Genomic DNA, 20,136 nt, shown 5'->3' with positions numbered 1-20,136 from the left:
ACTATATATGTATGTCTATTTACCATATATGGCATACATGTATGCATATATATGATTTATTGGCCTTTGTATTCAATAATAGCAGTTATTTTGATTTTTATTGTAAGCTTTCCTTTGGTAATATGAGCTGTACTTTAAAATTCCATTTAATATGTGTACTTTCAAATTATAAGGTTAATATTGTTTTAATTAGTTCCAGAATTTTTTTTTCAGTATAAGGGGACATGAAACTAGCTGTAATGATCACTTGTGCATCAAAATTCCAAGGCTTATTGATGTGAGCTGTACCATCTTCTGGTGCCTTAAGGAAAGAGATATTTATTTTTCAGTATTACAAATGTAGGACCTAAGGTACATGGACTACAAATTATAATGTAATTTTTCTAGTTCAATAACTATCAGAATCTTGTTTCTGTATCACTGCCACTCAAAGTATTACAATCAATATTCTATTAGGAAGTCTTATTATCATTTATTTGTCAAATTCATTCCCAGAAAAATGATAATATTTTGAACATGTTTCTAGTAATTGTTACTTATGCTATATATTATAGCAAAATTGTTATTGGTCTGCCTTTCTGTTGCCTCCAATGTAGGGAAACTGAAGATAGGAGGAATGTTAATTTCCATAAAATACATGCAAAGCTTACTTAAGACTACCTGTCCCAGATGGACTGAAGAGAAATAGATTGCAAAACAATTCATTTGACCAAATTAAAAAAAAAAGTGACTTCACACATTTGTAGTGTAGCGTAGTCTAAAGAATGACCTTACAATACATATTACTTGTTCCCAACTATTTTCTTCTCAGTTAACTCTGTTTAATCACATTATTATTTATCAAATTTCTACTGAATCTCTTTTATTTTATAAATCTATTTTATTAAAAATATATGCAGTTTTTTTTAGTGTTAGTGGAATGCATTACAATTCTTATTATACATATAGAGTACAATTTTCCGTATCTTTGAATATAGAGTATGTTCACACCAATTCATGCCTTTATACATTTTTTTGCATTACAATTCTTATTACACATATATACCAAAATTTTTCATATCTATGTTTATATATAAAATATGTTGATATGCAGTTTTATGAATTTAAATTAGCCCCTTTTCTGCAATTGTTCTCAAAGGAAATTCCTTTGTAATATGTTATGTAAATTTACATGAAGGAATAAATAATTTAAATATGTATAGATTTCAATAGAATTACAATATCCTGTACTTTGAAAATGCATTTCATTAGTATTTTAAAATTATTTTTAACATGCACCACTCAACTGAGTATTGATCACTATAAAATGGAAATGAGAAAGAAAAAGAAAAATTTAGCAAGAAACAAAGCTAACCTATTATAAAGTTACTTGTTGCTAATAAGTTTTAAATTACACAATCGCAAAATTAGAAATGGTTTAATCTTTCACCTATATATTTTATTTACTGATAAATAAATATATGAATAATGCCACAATTTGAAACTTTTATTCAATGTTGGTAGTAACATCTTACTGTCTGCACTCCTAAAAAATGTAGGCACTGGGCTTGCTTCTTTAAATATACAGGATATTAATTTAATTTAGTCCTCACGTTCACTTTGGACTTAGTTATTATGCCCACTTTATAAATGAAAAAAAAAACTGAGACTCAAAGAAATTAACTTATCATATATCATATTCTTTGGTAACAAAACAGATTTAAAACTGGGTGTGACTGATTCTAATGCAACTGCATTCTAAATTATTGGTTTCTAATATTAAGATATGAAAGATGGTGGTTTGCAGGTTGCAAAAGAACTAAGTAATACTAATCCCTCATGTACTTTCATTTTTATAGCTAACAGCACCTATTTAAGCTAAAGCAGAACTGCTGACTAAATCAACCAGTTTGTTTGGCTGTAGTTTAAAACAATTCAAGCATCAATCAATCGCAAGTACTATACAAAGCAAACCATACTTTTAGTAATAAGGGTATTATTGTTAGAACAATTTTCACACCATCAAAATACCTTTTATTTTGTCTAAAAAATGGATTACTATGTAAAACTGATAAAGTCAGTTATGTGCATAGCACTTTATGTTAACCTACTATAGGAAACAATTTAGCACATTGTGTTAAACAACTTTCAGGTCAGATTTAATTATGCCATTTTTTTTTGTTATGACACATTTTAAATGAAGAAAACCTTCATGTTATTGTTAAATTGTGCTGACCTAAGGCTGCTTATTCTACCATATCAAAATGCATGTGAAAAACATTGTAAGCAATGCATAGTTACCATATTTCTCATACCATTAATAATTCATGGGTACACAGTCTTCTAATTTTGTTAACAAAGTGACTAGAATAGATTAAGATAGCCCATCATATTTGTATAAATTATTACTTTAAATAACTTTATGATCTTAGGTTCTCAACATACAAATTCATTACATCATGCAACTCAGTATCAGAAACTTCCTATATGCTATTTTGCATAATTACAATGCACTTTCTCCCACAGAAATAACTACCATCCTAAACTTTTGTTAATCATTGTTTTATCATTTTTTAAAATTTTACCATGTAGTTTGAATACTAACCATGTTTTACCTTTTTTGCCCATTATATAAGCAAAATGTTGAAATATATTATTTTGCACTTCAATATTTTGCATTTATATATAGATGCTCCTCAACTTCTAATGGGATTCTGTTATAATATACTCATGATAAATTGAAAATACCATATATTGAAAATGCATTTAGTATACCTGACCTGTTGAATATTATAGTTTAGCAATACAGTGCTTGGTAGAGTACCAGTCCTTTGTTCACTGGCAGCTGCTCAGCGTGATACTCTCTTATGATGTATATGATGTAACACTAGCCTAGGAAAACATCAAAATTCAATATTTGAAGGCCAGTTTATACTGATTGTACTTTTTACACCATCATAATGTCAGAAAATATAAGTCAAATCACTTTAAGTTGGTAATATATTTTCTCTCACAGGTTTTTTGAGATTCAACCTTCTGGATTGAAGCATTTCTAATATATTCATTTTCACCGCCATGAAATATTTTTGTTTATGAATATAATTAATTTATCTTTTCTATTGTTATTATTATGAATAAAGATGATATGAACATTCTTAAATGTGCCTCATGGTAAACATGTGCAAGAAATAATGTAGGATATGTACCTAGAAATGTGATTACCAGTTGGTAGGAATAGTTGAATAGAATCTATTAGGTAACTTAGAACTATTTCTCTAAAGTGGTTTTACAAATTAACAAAGAATAGATGTGAATGATAATCCCCCTCATTTTTTAAAAACATCTTTTCTAACATCTGGTTTGCCAAGAGTAGATTTTTGTTAATTGGTGAATATAGGATGTTATTTCTATGTGATTTTCAGTACGTATTTCCCTGACTTCAACAACATCATATCTATCATTTGTGTATTTTGGGGGCATTTCTGTCAAATGCCTTCTCGTGACTTTTGCTAATTTTTTTTCTATTGGAATATTTTCTTTCAGAATTTGAAAGAAATACTTAGATATTTTGAAAAATTATTCTTTACAAGTTTCTCTATGTTAGAAATATTTTCTCCTAACAGATCTTTTATTTTCCATGTCTCTTTAATATTTTTTGATAAACAGAAAATGTTAATTATGATACATTTGATAGATCAATTGTTTTCTTTTCAGTAGCAATCTAATGTAAAATTATTAGGTGCTACAAGAGGCTGGTCTATAGACATTGTTACATTATGAAAATGGTACAACAGGAAACAAAGGATAGACACAGGAAACCATGACAGGCTAAGAACAAGTAATGAGATTGAATCAGTAATGAAGTTTCCCCTAAAAGAAAGGCCCAGGATCAGATGGCTTTATTGCTACATTTACCAAACCTTTGTAAAACTAAGCCCACATCTTCTAAAACTATTTCAAAGAATTGAAAGAGAGGGAACTCTTCCAAACTCACTCTACCAGTCTAGCATTTTATCCATATTAAAAACAAAACAAAAAAAAAACAAAAACAAGAACACAACAACAACAAAAACTAAACACAAATATCTTAGATGGTCATAGGTATAAGAATCCCCATCCCCAAATACTATCAAATGGTACTCAATAGCACATTGAGAAAGTCATTCACTAGGATCAAGTGATGCTTTAACATCCACAGATCAACAAATAGACTTCCTCACACCAACAGAATGATCAGAATAATATTATCATCTCAACCAATGTAAAGACATATTCAGTAAAATAATGTCCCTACATGATTAAAACTCTAAACATACTATGTATATATGACATTTGCTTTAACATAAACAACAATGACTATATATGCTAAATACCCAGTCAACATTATACTGAATACGGAAAAGCTGAAGGCCTTTTCTCTAAAACCTGGAACAAAACAAGAATGTCGACTCTCACCACTTTGTCAATATAGTATTTGAAGTCTTAGTGCAATTAGGCAAGGGAAAGAAATGAAAGGTATATAAACAAGAAAGGAAGAAGTTGAATTACCTCCTTCTACTCACAGTATGATTGATTCCATATTAAAAAAAAAAAAAAAAGAAAATCTGAAGACTCCACTAAAAGACTATTATAAATGATAAATGAATTTAGTAAAGATGTCGGATAAAAAAACCACATGTAAGAATCAGTAATCTTTTTATATACCAATAATAAATTGGCTGAGAAATAAATCTACAAACTCATTCACAATAATTATGAAGAGAAATGAAATACATAGGAATAAATTTAACCAAGGAAGTGAAAGAACTCTATAATGAAAATCTCTGAACAATGAGTAGATACAAAAAAGAAAATAGGAAATAACTCCCATTTTCATAGATTGTAAGAAAAACCTTAAACATGCTGCCCAAAGCAATTTAAAATTCAAGCCCTATGAAAATACCAATGATATTCTTCATTGAACTAGTGGAAAAAAGTCTAAAATTCATATGAAACCACCAAAGACCACAAATAGTCAAAGCAATATTGAAAACAACAGCACACAAACACACACACGTGCATACATGTGTGCATACAGATGTGCACATGTGTATGCTCACACTCACACACAAATGCTGAAAGCAACACAATACTAGATTTCAAGACATAACACTGATCCGTAGTAACCTAAACAGCACAGTACTTGTACACAGACACATAGACCAGTGGAAATAGAATAGAGATCCCAGAAATAATCCTACACAACTGACTGATTTTTGAGAAAGGTACCAAAAACAGAACTGGGAGAAAGGACAGTCTTTTTTTAAAAAAAAAACTGGATATCCACATGTAGAAGACTGAAACTTGCCTCTATCTCTCAATTTCTATAAAAATCAACTCAGGATGGATCAAAGACCCAGGTATAAGAACTGAAACCATAAATTACTGGAAGAAAACATCTGCAAACACTTCCAGACATTTATATAGGCATTTTATTATATGACTCCAAATATATAGGAACCAAAAGCAAAAAATAGACAGATGAGGTTATATCAACCCAAAAGCTTCTACATAGCAAAGGCAACTACCATGAACAGAATAGAAAAACACCCAACAGAGTGAGAGAAAATATTTGTAAGAAACTCAAAAATCTCAACAGCATAAAAACAAATAATCCAATTTTTAAAGTGGGCATATAGTCTGAATAGACATTTCTTAAAAGAAGCAATACAAATGGAAAACAAATACATGAAAAGAGGAGATCAAAATAATAATTGCAAATCATTAGAAATAGATGGACTATCCTTGAAAAGACAAAAATAAATGATTCTTCAAGGATGTGCAAATAAAGAACTCTAATGCATTGTTCATGGGAATGTTATTGAGTATAGTCATTATGGAGATTAGTATATGGGTTCCTTAAAGTAAATTAAAAAGAATGGATTTATCATATAATCCACCATCCCTCTTCCGCTTATATATCCAAATGAAATGAAATCGGCGTACTGAAGAGATACCTGCACTCCTGTGTTCACAGCAATCCTAATCACAATTGCTAAGATATGGAGTCAAACTAGTGTTCCCAGAAAGATGAATGGACCAAGAAAATGTGCTACATATATGTAATGGAATATTATTCAAAAATAAAAAAAACGAAATATTGTCATTTATAGGAAAATAGATAGAATTATAGAACATCATGTTAAGTGAAATAAGCCAGACTCAGAAAAAGACAAATACCACACATTCTCTCCAAAACTAAAATAATCCATTTTGAACACTGTGATTACTGGAGGCTCAGCAGGGTGGAGGGGAGAAGGCATAAAGGCAGGTTGGACAATAGGTCCCAGACACAGGTAGAAGGAATAAGTTGTAGTGTTGTTGCACAGGACAGGGGGAGGATTATAGTTCATAATAATCATAATATAGTTCATAATAAGCTGATGTACAGTTTTGTGAAGATCTAGAAGAGAGGAGCCTCAACTTCCTAACCATAAATGATGAGGGGAGGGAATGATAATTACCTTGATTTGATTGGTGCATGCTGTATACCTGGATTGAAATATCACACCGTGACCCATTATATATAAAATTATTATGTTAATCAAATAGAAAAGCAAATTAAATTTAGTTTAAGAGTTTTGAAAATCCAGGTTCTTCTGCAGTCAATATTTTGAACAACACATACTTGTATGTTGGTACAGATCTTCAGGAAAATTCTTTTGAATTTTTACTCACAAGAAAGAGAAGTTTGACCATGTAAAGCAATATAATATTATATACTGATTCCTGAGATTATTTTACTGATATGACATGAAGGTTTTTGCAATGCTTTAAGCTACCACAAGGGTATTGACATCTTATCCCCACATGGTACTCCAGGAGTTGATGTTCAGGGTAGCACTGGAATTTGTTATAACAGTCTATATTTTCACTGAGGAGAGTACTAAGCACTCCCTAAATAAGAGCTGTTTTTCTTATTTTCATCATGATATTGAAGTGGTTAAAGGGTTTTCTATTTTAGTAAGTATTCTGACACATTTTTCAGTATCCTTAGAACATACTGCCTATAGATTACATACATAAGTTTAAATACATGGTGAATAAAGAACAGATATTTCAAAATGAAGAATTAAAAAAAAAAACAAAAACTAACTCTTTTTCCAGGTGGACCTGGTGGGCCAGCCTCACCAGATGGACCAGGAGGACCCCATAAATAAATATAAATTACATATGAAAGACACCGTTAAAGAAATTGGAAATTTTCTTATGGATTATATAATTTCTCAAAACCTGTACTTAAATAGATCTTGCTTCCTCATTTCTACAAATCTATTTTTTCCTTAAAAAATTCAGCTTAATTTCAGATACCTAAACTTCCTCCAGATATCTACAAATGAAGTTGATAAATTCTTATGGTAATCTTCAAAGCTAAAGGAAAGTGAATCAGATTCCCTCTACGTAAAACTCTGTCCTTTTAAAAAATGCTAATTTCTATTTGGCAAATATTCAACCAGTATACTAATTAATAGACTCATGCAATTAATAATTCTACTCATAATCACATAAATTTGTGAAACTATGAAGCTTTTACCTGTAAATTACTTATATAGCATTAGCATTGCTATGCCCAGGTATTCACAATATGCTGAGATTTGATCCAGAAATCTCATCTACACGGCAGAAGCCTGCATCTCTGAGTGCAAATACCTTATGGATATGGTTCTAGAGACAAACTTGTGATAGGACTGCAGTTATCTTCAGATGCTACTTAACTTAGTACCCACCCTATGTAGTCAAAGCACACACTGCCATTCACAAATTGAAAGATGAAAAACTAAAAAAACAGGTTTATATTATGCTAAGTTCAGTTAAGTTAGTAATTGAACAAATTCATGCTAATGATAAGTTACTAAGGAGGCTTTCTTCCTTTCAGTCTTATTTTTTTTCAGACATAACCTTCTTAAGTTCATATATGAATCATGATCAGTCAGTGAAACTACAAAGCATGTACAACTGCAAGAATGGGATCCTAATTACAATAAGCTGTACTTCATGTATATGTAATATGTCAAAATACACTAAGCTGTATTCCATGTATATGTAATATGTCAAAATACACTCTACTGTCATGCATACCTAAAAAGAACAGATACAAAAAAGATATCTTTATTTAACACAAATGAATGGATAACTGAATCTGATATAGTATGTCAAATCATTAGTATGCTGTGACTGTAGTTTTTATTATGAGGACTTTGATTATATTTTTGATACATCTCAAAGAGAAACACTTCTAAGATTAAACTGGAATTCAAATATTTCTTTTGGAAAAAAGTACACACAATGAGCTGTCCTTTTGAAAGGATGATCATTGCTTTAAAATAACTTGAGTGTGTAATGAGTAAGAAAAAATTTAATGGGCTTTCTTACCGGTTGACCAGGATCTCCATCTTCACCCTTGTCACCACCAACATCATCTTGACCCTATGATCAGCAAGAGAAAATGAATCCAGACATTTTTCACTACATTTCATTTTATCAGGGAAAAAAGGTTTAATAGACTATCTTAGTGTGTTCTTGAGATAAATTATCAGAGGGACAAATAAAATTACTATTACTTTTTTTTAGGACTGTGGTGCCTCTTACTCGCTCCATAAAGATAAATGAAACTGCTGTTATATGAGATTAAAAATATAGTATGCTTTTGATATAAGTCAAGGAAGAAGAGGCAGTTAGTGTGAAAGGCAAGTTCATCCTTTCACCAGGAACAGATATGGTGCAGTAGATGATCGGATTTGCATTATAAAAGAGACAGGGAAAAACAACAGCCCTGCAACTTTAGTAACAGGTAATCATAATCATATATGTAGAAATAATAATCTATAATAATAATATCACATGTATTTTCTTGTAGTTGTTTGTTTTCTTTCTTGTTCTGTCTTTGAAAGTCCATTTAAGTAATGAGGAATCTTCTTTATTAACAAGAGAAACACTGCGAACATCCCTACCAAAATCATTAGAATTTTTTTCCATAATGCTTACTGCAGGGCCAGGTTCCCCAGGAGGACCAGGATCTCCAGGAAAACCAACAGGACCCTAAAAGGAGGTTTTTGAAGAAAAATAAATAAATGAAAAAATATGAAAATTTGAAATTTAAAAGGGTAAAGTCAAGGCAAAGTCTAGGAGAATATTTCTTGTGCTGGAAAATTTCTTAAAAGTAAAATTAATTCAGAATGTTTATGAACATATGAAATGAAGAAAAGTCAGCTTCACTAGCCAGATTTCTAATATTTCTATAAAAAGTTCAAAAGTGAATCTGGCATAAATGCCACTTTAAAGGAAATTAAACTCACTCACCGGGTTACCCTTGGGGCCATCGTCACCTGGTGGCCCCTTAGCACCAGGAGGTCCAGCAGCACCAGGTGGACCAGCTTCTCCTTTTTCTCCCCTTTCTCCTTTGGGACCCTACATAACATAAGAAAATAGTTACTTTACAAGCTTTAAATCAATTTTTAACCTCAGCATATTAAGCACACAATTTTTTGCTGGGGGGTTCTGTTTTGTACATTGTAAAAAGTATAACAGAATGTATCCAGTCAACGGCTATTAGTTGTCATGCTTTCACTTGGGCAAATATTATCTTTTCTCAACTTGTATGTGAATGGAAATAGTCTAGGGTATGTAACGGTATTAAGCATTAAGTCTCTGCCTTTCTGATTGCTTTTAATGGGTTAGAAAGGGAAACTAAAAACCTAAATCATTACTGGTAGTTAAGTTACATTTCAAAATGCTTTAAAGAAATTTCCAAACAACTAACATCCTACATTGACAATAAGATGACACTTACACCTGAGCCTGCTTCTCCAGGAGGCCCTGGGTTCCCTGCTTCTCCAGGTTCACCCTATGAGGAAAAAAAAATTAAATAATCATTAGAGCAGAGAAATGACATCTTGCAGTTGTAAATCTGCCTTCAGTTATGATCATACATTTGAGAGTAATCACTCCATTATTTTATTGGTTAGAAAAAGACAAAGAAAAACTTGAATAACAGTAAGGAACTTTTTATATTAATAAATTCAGTATTTTTATTTTTCAGATGAGGAGACAGAACTACATAGGCTTACAATTCTCATGGGTTAATTATAGTCAGCACATCAAGTTAGCTTACCACCAAACAAATATGCATGCTTCCTAACAAATCATGTACTTGTATGCACCAATATTTACATTATAATCAATTTTATTGATTAAAAGTTTCAAATTGTTTCTAACTGAAATATGAATTCACTTTCTCTTTAACATAACAAATCGTCTAATAATTTGAAACTACATTATGAATCCTATAGGATATGGTTAATAGAGATCAAGAGAACACAGAAAAAAAGATTATAATTATAAGGTATAGAAGGCATTTAGATACTAACTAAAACTGCTCCCTTTGAGAATACACTTGTAATAAATTTCATAGTGTTTATGATCTCATTTAGATATGGATGGCTATTTTCTAGCTTAGTAGAATAATAAATAAATTTCTAGACATGTAGATTTTAGCTATGAAAGCCTGTTGCTAATGCCTCACACATAGAGATACATAAAAATATAACAACATGCTAAAGTGATCATTTAAATAATACAATACATTCATGAACTGTATTTCCACTCATAATCATGGTGCTACCAACTCTGAAATCAGAGATCTTAGCAATTCTGAAGTGGGCTGTGTACGTCTAAATTGAAAAAGATACATGATGTCTAGTTTCCTTTAATTTTAAACTCTGGTATTTCCAATATTTGTAGCACAAACTCCATGCTTCTCAATGGTTTCAAGGGTAGAAAATTAAATGTAAGCACAGAGGAAACTATTTTGTGTACAAAATTCTCACTCTTTGAGAATATATATATTTTAACTCCTTATGTTATCTGCGTAATTGTGGAAGACATCAAGTATTTCAAGAAATTTATCAGTAGTAGTTAGTGTATGTAAATTTTCAACTCTCAAGGTGAATAGCAAGTATTTCCAGAATTTTGGATAAACCTTACAAGTAAAATATTACATTTGTATTGTTTATAAAGAAAGAAATTGTTGTGCTATCTCAGTCTAATGGATTGATATATAATAGTAATATTTTTATGAGCTGGTTATTCATACCTTTGAATGGAAACAAGTAGTTTGCAATTCAAATCAACTATAAAATGCTCATGTTAAATATTTTATATATGGTATACATATAATATTTATTTAGAATATAGAAAATATGTTGGTCCTGTACAAAATGTTTTCTTATGTGTCATATTAAGCTAGGGCAATAATGCAGAGGTGGCAATTAGCGGTCAAATTACTATAGGTTTTTAAATCCCTGTCAACTGTAAAGTTAAACATATTCTATAAGCCTTCTTCCATTTTTTTAAATATAGAAAATGATAGGCAGTGAAGAGATGGTTTTAAATAATTTTTTCTATTTAAGGATGATCTTTTAAATTATAAAGTCAAATTTAAGAACAATACATTAATATTAATTTGTCCAGAAACACATATGAAAATTACCTTTATTGTGCAAGTATGCACAATATATATATATAGCAATTCCATAAGATGTAATTAATATTTTCTAGAAATACCTCAGTTTCAATTTTTGAAAGTGGGCAGGACAAAATTACAAATGAATAAAATAATGCCACAGGGAATATATCAACAAGATTACAAAATACTGATTCTAAAGAATAATACTTGATGTAAGTATATGATAGAGAACTGGTATATGATAAAGTGTTAGCTTATGAAAGTGTAATGTCTTATAACCTTTTTACCTCATTCTATATAATTCTTGCTTGTATGTTCAGAGCTATAGACATATTAAATATTAAGAAAATATACTCTTTTGAGGGAATTATTAAAGTTTATAAGTTATTTATAGTAAATATACATTACATGAACATGTTAAATATGTTTACCCAAAGCACACAATGACTAAAGACACTGCCTTCTTCTATTTTTCATTTTTAATGACTGAAAATAAAGTTTCCAAAATATAAATGAGGATATGTTCAACCAGAATGAAAGATGATGTCAGAAATCTATAATATATAGCAGATTCTAAAAATAAAAAAATAAATAAATAAGATTAAAGTGTTTTATTTCTATACTGTTTGGTGTCACATAGAAAATGAAATATAATAAAAGAACAAAATTAGAACTTTCTTTTGTCATATAACAAATTTCAAATCAGGTACATTTAAAACATAAAAATCAAATCACCAACTAGAGTGAATCATCCTCATAAAACTCATAGTTGGTAAGGTGCTACCACAGAGGCTTTAAACAAAATGGAAACAGTGTGGGACTTCCTTGGAACTCCAAACATCAGTGTCTATCTGTAAGAGTTTCACAGAAGAAAAAGCATAAAAGAAGCCAATGAAGAACTTAAAACTATTCCCCTGTATTTGAAACTTTAGGAAACAAGCTGAAACAGCTGAGTGGAACACTACTAGACAGCATTAGAACCAAAAAGGGATAGTGTAACAAAGAAAAGGGTCAAGGCTGATGTCATTGATCTGATACACAAGTATCCACAAATCAGCATTGTCTTAAGCTTTTCCTCCTAGGACAACTGACCTCAATGACAAATGCTCTTTCAATCCCACCCTCCAACCACCAGAACAACTTAAACACTCGACTTTCAATTTCAAAATATAAAAAAGATATCCAAATAAACTACACCATTGATGCACTAACACAAACTTTTCCAATGAAGTAATTAATGTACTGGAATAATCACATAAATTTTCTAAAGTAAACATCAAAATAACACATTCTGTTATTACATTTTATTTCTGAGCTTCAACTTCTTTTTTGATTTTTTTTTTAGTTGTAGATGGACATAATACCTTGATTTACTTATCCTTATTTGGTGCTGAGGATCAAAGCCAGTGCTTCACACATGAAAGGCAAATGCTCTACCACTGAGCCACAACCCCAGCACTTTCAAATTCTTTAATGAAATATCAATGAATTTCTTTTAATAATTCAGTACAAGATAAAATGTGTCAAGACTTGAGGTCAAGGAGCAGAATCACTTCTTTCCTTTTGGTACCAGGAATTGAACCCAGGGCACTTAGCCACTGAGCCACATCCTCAGTCATTGTATTTTTTATTTTAAGACAGGATCTCACTAAAATTGCTTAATGCATTGCTAAGTTGCCAAGGCTATCTTCAAACTTGTGATCCTCCCGCCTCAGCCTCCTAAGCCATTGTTATTATAGACAAGCAGAATCACTTTTAAAAGTTTGGGATAAATCTGATATCTTTAAATAATCATCAAATTCAGGAAAAATTTAAATTTTTTACCATATAATATTTTCTGCTATGAAATACAATTCTTTCCTCAAAACTGGTAAATAATTTATTTTTTGGGGGCTGGGGATGTGGCTCAAGCGGTAGCGCGCTCGCCTGGCATGCGTGCGGCCTGGGTTCGATCCTCAGCACCACATACAAACAAAGATGTTGTGTCCGCCAAGAACTAAAAAATAAATATTAAAAAATTCTCTCTCTCTCTCCCTCTCTCTCTCTCCCACTCTCTCTTTAAAAAAAAAAAAAAGAAAATACCAATGATAATTTTCTTCATAATTCTATTAAGAAGTGAGTATGAATACAAATTTTTTTAAAAATCAGTGAATCATTTTGACATTTTCATAAAAGAAGAGAAAATTATTAAAATGAAATCATGTTCATCAGAAAAGGAAGCTATTCCAAACCTGGATGTTTTGGCATATGCTAACTATTTTGAAAAGTGCCAAAGACAGGTCATATTATTAGTAATGAAAATATTACTCAAAACATGACAAAATCAATGACCAATTCTTTTGTGTCATGAACATTTCTATTTCCCTTTTAAGTCAGTTACGTTGAACAATCTCTTCTATGTTCAGTCCTATGACTATCTAGAGACTGAACTCCCATCAGAAATTCATGGAGTGGAGTATCATATTTTCAAATGAAAAAACTTTGATGAAATTACTGAAGATTTTTTAGTTTCAGCTTTCCAGGTCTCAAAGGTGGATAATGATGACACCATCATTATGAAGTTGTTGCATTGATTAAAGAAAATAACCCATGTACAGCATTCAGTACAATATCTGGCAATCAAAAACATGATATCTCAAAAGTACTTTAACTTTTAATGTGTTTAAGTACCAGAGTAGATGTCATGTAATTCATATAACTATATGTAAAATACTTAAAGATCCCTTTAAATTAGAAGCACTTAATACAATATTATCAAAATATATAAAAGTATACAATATTATCAAAAGCTCTTACTTTCAGCTATTTCAAATGGCATCTTACTAAATTTCTTACCTTTTCTCCAACACCACCAACTGAACCAACAGATCCTGGGGGTCCTTGTGGTCCCTTTAGTGTAGAAAAGGTAATACAGTTATCCTTATTCTTGTGTTTAAACATAAGTTCATAAATATATATCTAGTTTTTCTCAGAGACAGAAACATATGCTAGAATTTTGTTGTCAAATGTACTGACAGCAAATAATTTAATATAGCACATTGACTTTCAAATTCTCCAGAATTTCTAATGTAGAGCAGTAGTCTTTGCAGGTCTGATCATTCCAGTTGACACTTAGAACAAAATTTTGATCTCTCTACTCTGGAAGTCAGGTAAATTTTACAGGATGATTTTGTGGTAGATTAAAACTATGACTCTAGTTATGTATTACATAATCCATATGAAAAATACCCCCTTTATATATGATTAGTCTTGAAATTACTTAGGGGGAATTGAAAACCAACTGCTCTTTTAGACCGATTACTTCTGGTCTACTTTACTCAGTTCTGTCCTGCTAGAATTAAAAGCAGGCCCAGAAAAGCAAAGAAAACCAGCCAGAAGAATGAGCAAAGCAGACATCTTCATTGTCAAAACACAAAATAAGGAGATCTCCAAAACACAGAAACGATTAATAATAACAATAAGATACATATGGCTTGACATTTCCCAATCCTATAACACTGAACCAATATCAGTTTCAGGAATATCTTTTTTTATACAATTGAGAGGAAATATTTTAGATAGTAAGAGGTGCACTTATGCACATACTACTCTGACACATTTTATAGACCAAGAATACAAAATCCAAAGCCTTTAAATAAAAGACTTTGGGCAGATGTGTAAAGATACAGATATACACTAGTGCAAAGGCAACTACAAACCATCCCCTTATGCCATTGTTAAAGATAAAGCTTATGTTTGAAAGATTCAGCAACTACTTATTGAACAGTAATCATATGCAAGGCATAAAGTATTTTGATCTGAACAATGTGGTTCACCGTAATAGAAATAACACAAGTAGTATTTGCCACTAACCAATAAACATATCTTGAATGTGCACTGTGTGTCTATTTTATATTTGTTCCCTAGAAAGCCTGTTTCTCTCTCTGAATAATGAAGTGGAGTGAGTAAATGATCCTTGAGTTCTCATCCACTTCTAACATTGAACAGTGGCATGATTATCTCCATTGTATCTCAGAAAACATTTGCCACGAAATAATACCAACACTTAAGTAACTTCAAAATGATCAGCATATATTTGACAGTTCTTACATCAGCTCCATTGGGACCTTGAGGGCCTCTTAGGCCAGGAGGACCAGGTGGACCCTGTAAAAGATGAATAATAAAATTTATAAGAATCAAACTCAAATGCATATTTAACATTTTTATTTTGTGAGTAAGAAAATTAAAAGAAATTTGAAGCATATGAAACCATAGTCAGTTGGGCATATCAGGGTTTTAAGGTGCCTGACAGATACAAATAATCCTTCATACATATCTGTGAAGAAATCAGTCTTTCACTAAAAAATCAATTTGATTAGAAAATAGGACAAGAAAGCGTGTTGCTACCATCTAATATGATGTATTCATAATATAACTGGCAATATTTTATGTAACAACATACTAGAATATAAGGGGACCATGAGGTTAAGAGAAAAAAGGCACTTGACTACATTTAGAATTCTTTAATTCAATAAAAGCACTTTGATTTTTTTATTAATTTGTATTTGGATCATGTGTGTGTATGTGACATGGATATAACAATCACTCTTTAGTTGTAGTCCCCAAAGTTTCTTTTTCCTGGCTGTGCATTAAAATTACCTAAGGTATTTTTTATTAAATATTGAAATACTGATAGTCAACCCAATATCTCAAGGTTTAATTAAAACAGTCTGTAGTGAATACAATTGGTATTTTTTTAAAGGTCTTAGTTTATTCTAATGCCATGGTTGAAAAGTTTCCCTAGTATTCTCTATTACCATAAGGTCAGAGAGAACATATCAATGATTCATGGAACCATAGCAACCATATCTAAAGAGTAGTTTGCTACATATTGGATGCTGCTTGGAAGTTTTATTAACCAGCTATCTGAATCAGCAATGATTATTCCACATTTCTTCTACTTAATCTGGTTGTGGTCCTTAAAGAGAATAAAATCTAACATACAGGTATGAAATTACCAAAATTGTTTTCTCAAGAAAGTAAAAATTGGGGGCAATGCTGAAAGGAAAGAGCAATTATGAAATGTATTTATAACATTTCATTATAGATTTCAATTACTTTGGCAAATTATTTTCTTATCAAAATTAGTGCTTAATAAACAAATATATGCATTTCAAATTTTAGTTTAAGGTTTTAGGGCAGAAAGTCAGGATTAATAAATGTAGATCGTTATAAGTCATATCATGCTAATTACGACTGAATTCGTTATTAAATTTATAATTTGTTTCAAAGTATTACAAGAAAATCTCATTATCCATCAACAATTGCTAATTATACAAATCTGGTATGATTATTATTTATTTTATGCTGCTCCACATCAAAGTCCAAAGTTAAAGCCTAAGAAGCAACTAAAATACGGCATCTTTATAAAAGACATAAAGGTAAGAAAGTAACAACATATGAAGGCCAAACATGCATACAATATTATTCTGAGGTGAGAAATAAAGAAAAGGAGATATAGCTGAAATAATGATATCAATATTTAATGGCTGCAGATGGAGACAGAGTAGGAAAAAGGTGAGGGGTAAAACAGAAAGCACCATTGTCTTTAGGACTACTTTGTGCTGATCAATAAATTCTAATAAAGAAATTAGTAGTACACTAATCTTTCTTCTATTTCAATGGAATGCCCCCCTTCTAGTTTTCTTTTTCTCCCTGTCTTCTCCACCACCACCACTTATTTCGGACTAGCTTTCACAAATCAAAGAAAACATTAGACCTTTGATTTATCAGTCTGACTCATTTCACTTGGCATGATATTCTCCAGTTCCACCCATTTACCAGTTCCACCTATTCTTCTTCATGGCTGAGTAAAACTCCATTGTGTATATATACACACCGTTTTCTTTGTTGATTCATCTGTTGAGAGATACTTTGGTTTCATGGCTTGTCTATTGTGAACTGTGCTGCTATAAACACTGATGTGGCTGCATCCCTATAGTATACAGGACTGAAGAAAAAGGACAAGGGAGAGGGGATAGGATAAGGGAAGAACAGAGGAATGAATCTGACCTAACTTTCCTATGGACATATATGAATATCACTGTCATGTACAAACCCATGGTACTAACAACAGCAGCAAAAACCTGAAAGTAAAAGTAAACAGCAGAAAGAACAGTAGACAGAAGCAAACAGGGCAAGGGAAGGAGGGAAGGAAAGAGGAAATACTGGGGACTGAAATAGAGCATCATATAATATATTCCAGGCTTTTATTATTGTGGCCAAATGAATCATAACATTATGTATAAATAAAAAGAACCAAAAATTTTTTAAAAATAAATTAACAGTGTGGAGATTCACAATAATCATCAAAAAGTAGAAAATACAAACTTACCATGGGGCCAACATCTCCATTTTCACCTTTTTCACCAGGTGGACCTGGTAGACCCTAGGAAAACGTAGTACAAAAATAAAAATCACTCAATACATCTTGTCAAAAGTCACGAATTAAGTATAAAGTAAGATAAATACATGGAAATTAAAATGCAGAAGCTAACATTTGTTAAAATACTTATAATGGAAGTTTTGCTCTCATGTGATAAAATCTTATACCTACATTTACAGATAAAATCTGTGCTTTGTTCAAAATTATACTGTTCAATTTTCTTTACTATAACTAAGTACATCATATGATTTTGGAATTTATGAACACCTACCCATTTACTCTACCTTTTTAATGAACTGGATATAATAACATTGCCACGGTACAAATCTTCTGAAAAATATTATCCCAGATTATTTCAGAATATCTCATCTAGGGGAGGTTTTTATAGATAGGTATCACTTTGAAAAACTCTTTTGTAAAATTGATATTTTAATATATCTTCAATATTATACATATCTTCTGAAGTCTGGGCCTGTTAATTCATCTCTGAATCTTAAAAAAATTCACATGACCATAAAAATTATAAATTTATACATTGTTTCCTCAAATTAATTTCCACTGTATCCATTTGTTTTGGAGAAATTCTGTGTTACAGTATAAAACTAGAATAGGCTGGATTCAAATTTTACTTGACCATCTTTATGTGAAAATTATTTTAGTTCTTCCATATCACTTACTCAATTAGCAGAAGAATTTATATTTCCTCTCTCTTATCACAACAGTACTTGTGTGTACTTGAATTGTAGACCTATATACATGACTGTGTGACTCCTCTACATACTTATAATCTTGGCCTACTTTTGGGCAGTGTCAATTATTTTCTTCCTTAGAACTGGCAGAGGCCAAACAAACAAAGAAACAAACAAAACCTAAGATCTCAATAAAATACTGCTGAATAAATGGTGAAAGCATGAAACCTAAGAAAGCAAACAAATCAAAAGAAACAAGCCAAAAAAAAAGTTTCTTGTAATACTGACTGTGAAATTGGAAATTCTCTATTATTTAAAATGTTTAATCTCAGGAAAAATAGCTACATAAACAAACTGATAGAATAGTATACTACTGTTAATTTGATACTAATATTCTAAACAAGAATACTATATATAATAATAAAGCCAAATACCAATGAAGATATATGGTATAAATTTAACTGTAGAATATGTATGTGAAATAGGTATAATAGTTGTTGGACAAAAATTTATGGTAAGTTTTCAATTGTAAGATTATAAATTATTTTCATTTTTAAACTTTTTGGTGATATAGTCATTTGTATACAATATTTGCATTTCAAACATGGATTTGTTTGTTGTTTGTTTTGCTGTTTAGTGCTGGTGATCAATCTCAGGGCTTTACACATGGTAGGCAATCATGCTACCACTGACCTCTTCCTCCAGTATCCAAAAAATTTATGTTTAATGTTTTTACTATGGTATTTCAGAAGTATTCTAACTAACAAAAAATATAAACAATGCTAAAGATCTAAATAAATGCTAGTATTTTAATAAAATGATTGATTTTGGTGCAGTACTGCCATGGTTGTGAATTATTTGACCCTGACCCACAATAATATTTACTTATAATCCTCACACATGCAAGCATGTGCAAAGTAGCTGAACCATGAATTTCAAAAGGCAATGTTCACCATTTTGATAGATAATGACCTTTGAAATTTTTATTCTATTTTACCATATCCTGTTCTATCTCATTTTTTAAATGCAGGTAATAACCCTGAAATTGTTTTTATGACCTGCTAATTCCACATGACCCGCAGGAAAGAGTACATTACTGAATATATCTGTAAACTTTTAAAATGTGGTATATATTCATTTTATGTGTAAAACTTAATTACTGACTTATAATGGCTATATATATATATATATATATATATATATATATATATATATATATATGCTGATTTAATTTGTTTCCCTCAAATGTTAGTAAGATATCTAAGAAAAGAGACTGCTATATGTGCTTTCTAAGCTGTTACCATGCTCTGAAGGCAGTGTCTAGAATTAATATTTAAGTTTTTTACAAAGAAGTAACCACGTATTGTTTCTTAGATAGTACTCTATGCAGAATCACCAGGGGCAGATTACTAAAATGTTAGATTCAAAGGTCGTAAACTTCAGACACTCCATTTCATTTATGCAGAAAGAACTTAAATACTTAAACATGCAAGTAAAGTTTAACACAGATGAAACAAATATTTCACTTTCAGACAATTTTC

The 20,136-nt window shown here is 30.8% G+C and overlaps 1 protein-coding gene across 1 annotated transcript in view; it reads right to left on the bottom strand.

The window, feature by feature from the left end:
• LOC143410798 (uncharacterized) overlaps positions 1–20,136 on the bottom strand; it is a 97,050-nt gene that overhangs the window by 22,172 nt on the left and 54,742 nt on the right. The window contains exons 17-24 of the mRNA XM_076871513.1: positions 17,856–17,909; positions 15,572–15,625; positions 14,318–14,371; positions 9,809–9,862; positions 9,319–9,426; positions 9,004–9,057; positions 8,393–8,445; positions 7,115–7,169 (exon numbers count right to left, since the gene is read on the bottom strand). Of these exons, the coding sequence (XP_076727628.1) occupies positions 7,115–7,169; positions 8,393–8,445; positions 9,004–9,057; positions 9,319–9,426; positions 9,809–9,862; positions 14,318–14,371; positions 15,572–15,625; positions 17,856–17,909 (486 nt within the window). The remainder of the gene's footprint in view (positions 1–7,114; positions 7,170–8,392; positions 8,446–9,003; positions 9,058–9,318; positions 9,427–9,808; positions 9,863–14,317; positions 14,372–15,571; positions 15,626–17,855; positions 17,910–20,136) is intronic.

The sequence above is a fragment of the Callospermophilus lateralis genome, chromosome 11, assembly GCF_048772815.1.
Source record: "Callospermophilus lateralis isolate mCalLat2 chromosome 11, mCalLat2.hap1, whole genome shotgun sequence".
NCBI lineage: Eukaryota > Metazoa > Chordata > Mammalia > Rodentia > Sciuridae > Callospermophilus > Callospermophilus lateralis.
Note: the sequence above shows the minus strand (reverse complement) of the source record. Positions and strands in the feature narration are given on the sequence as shown.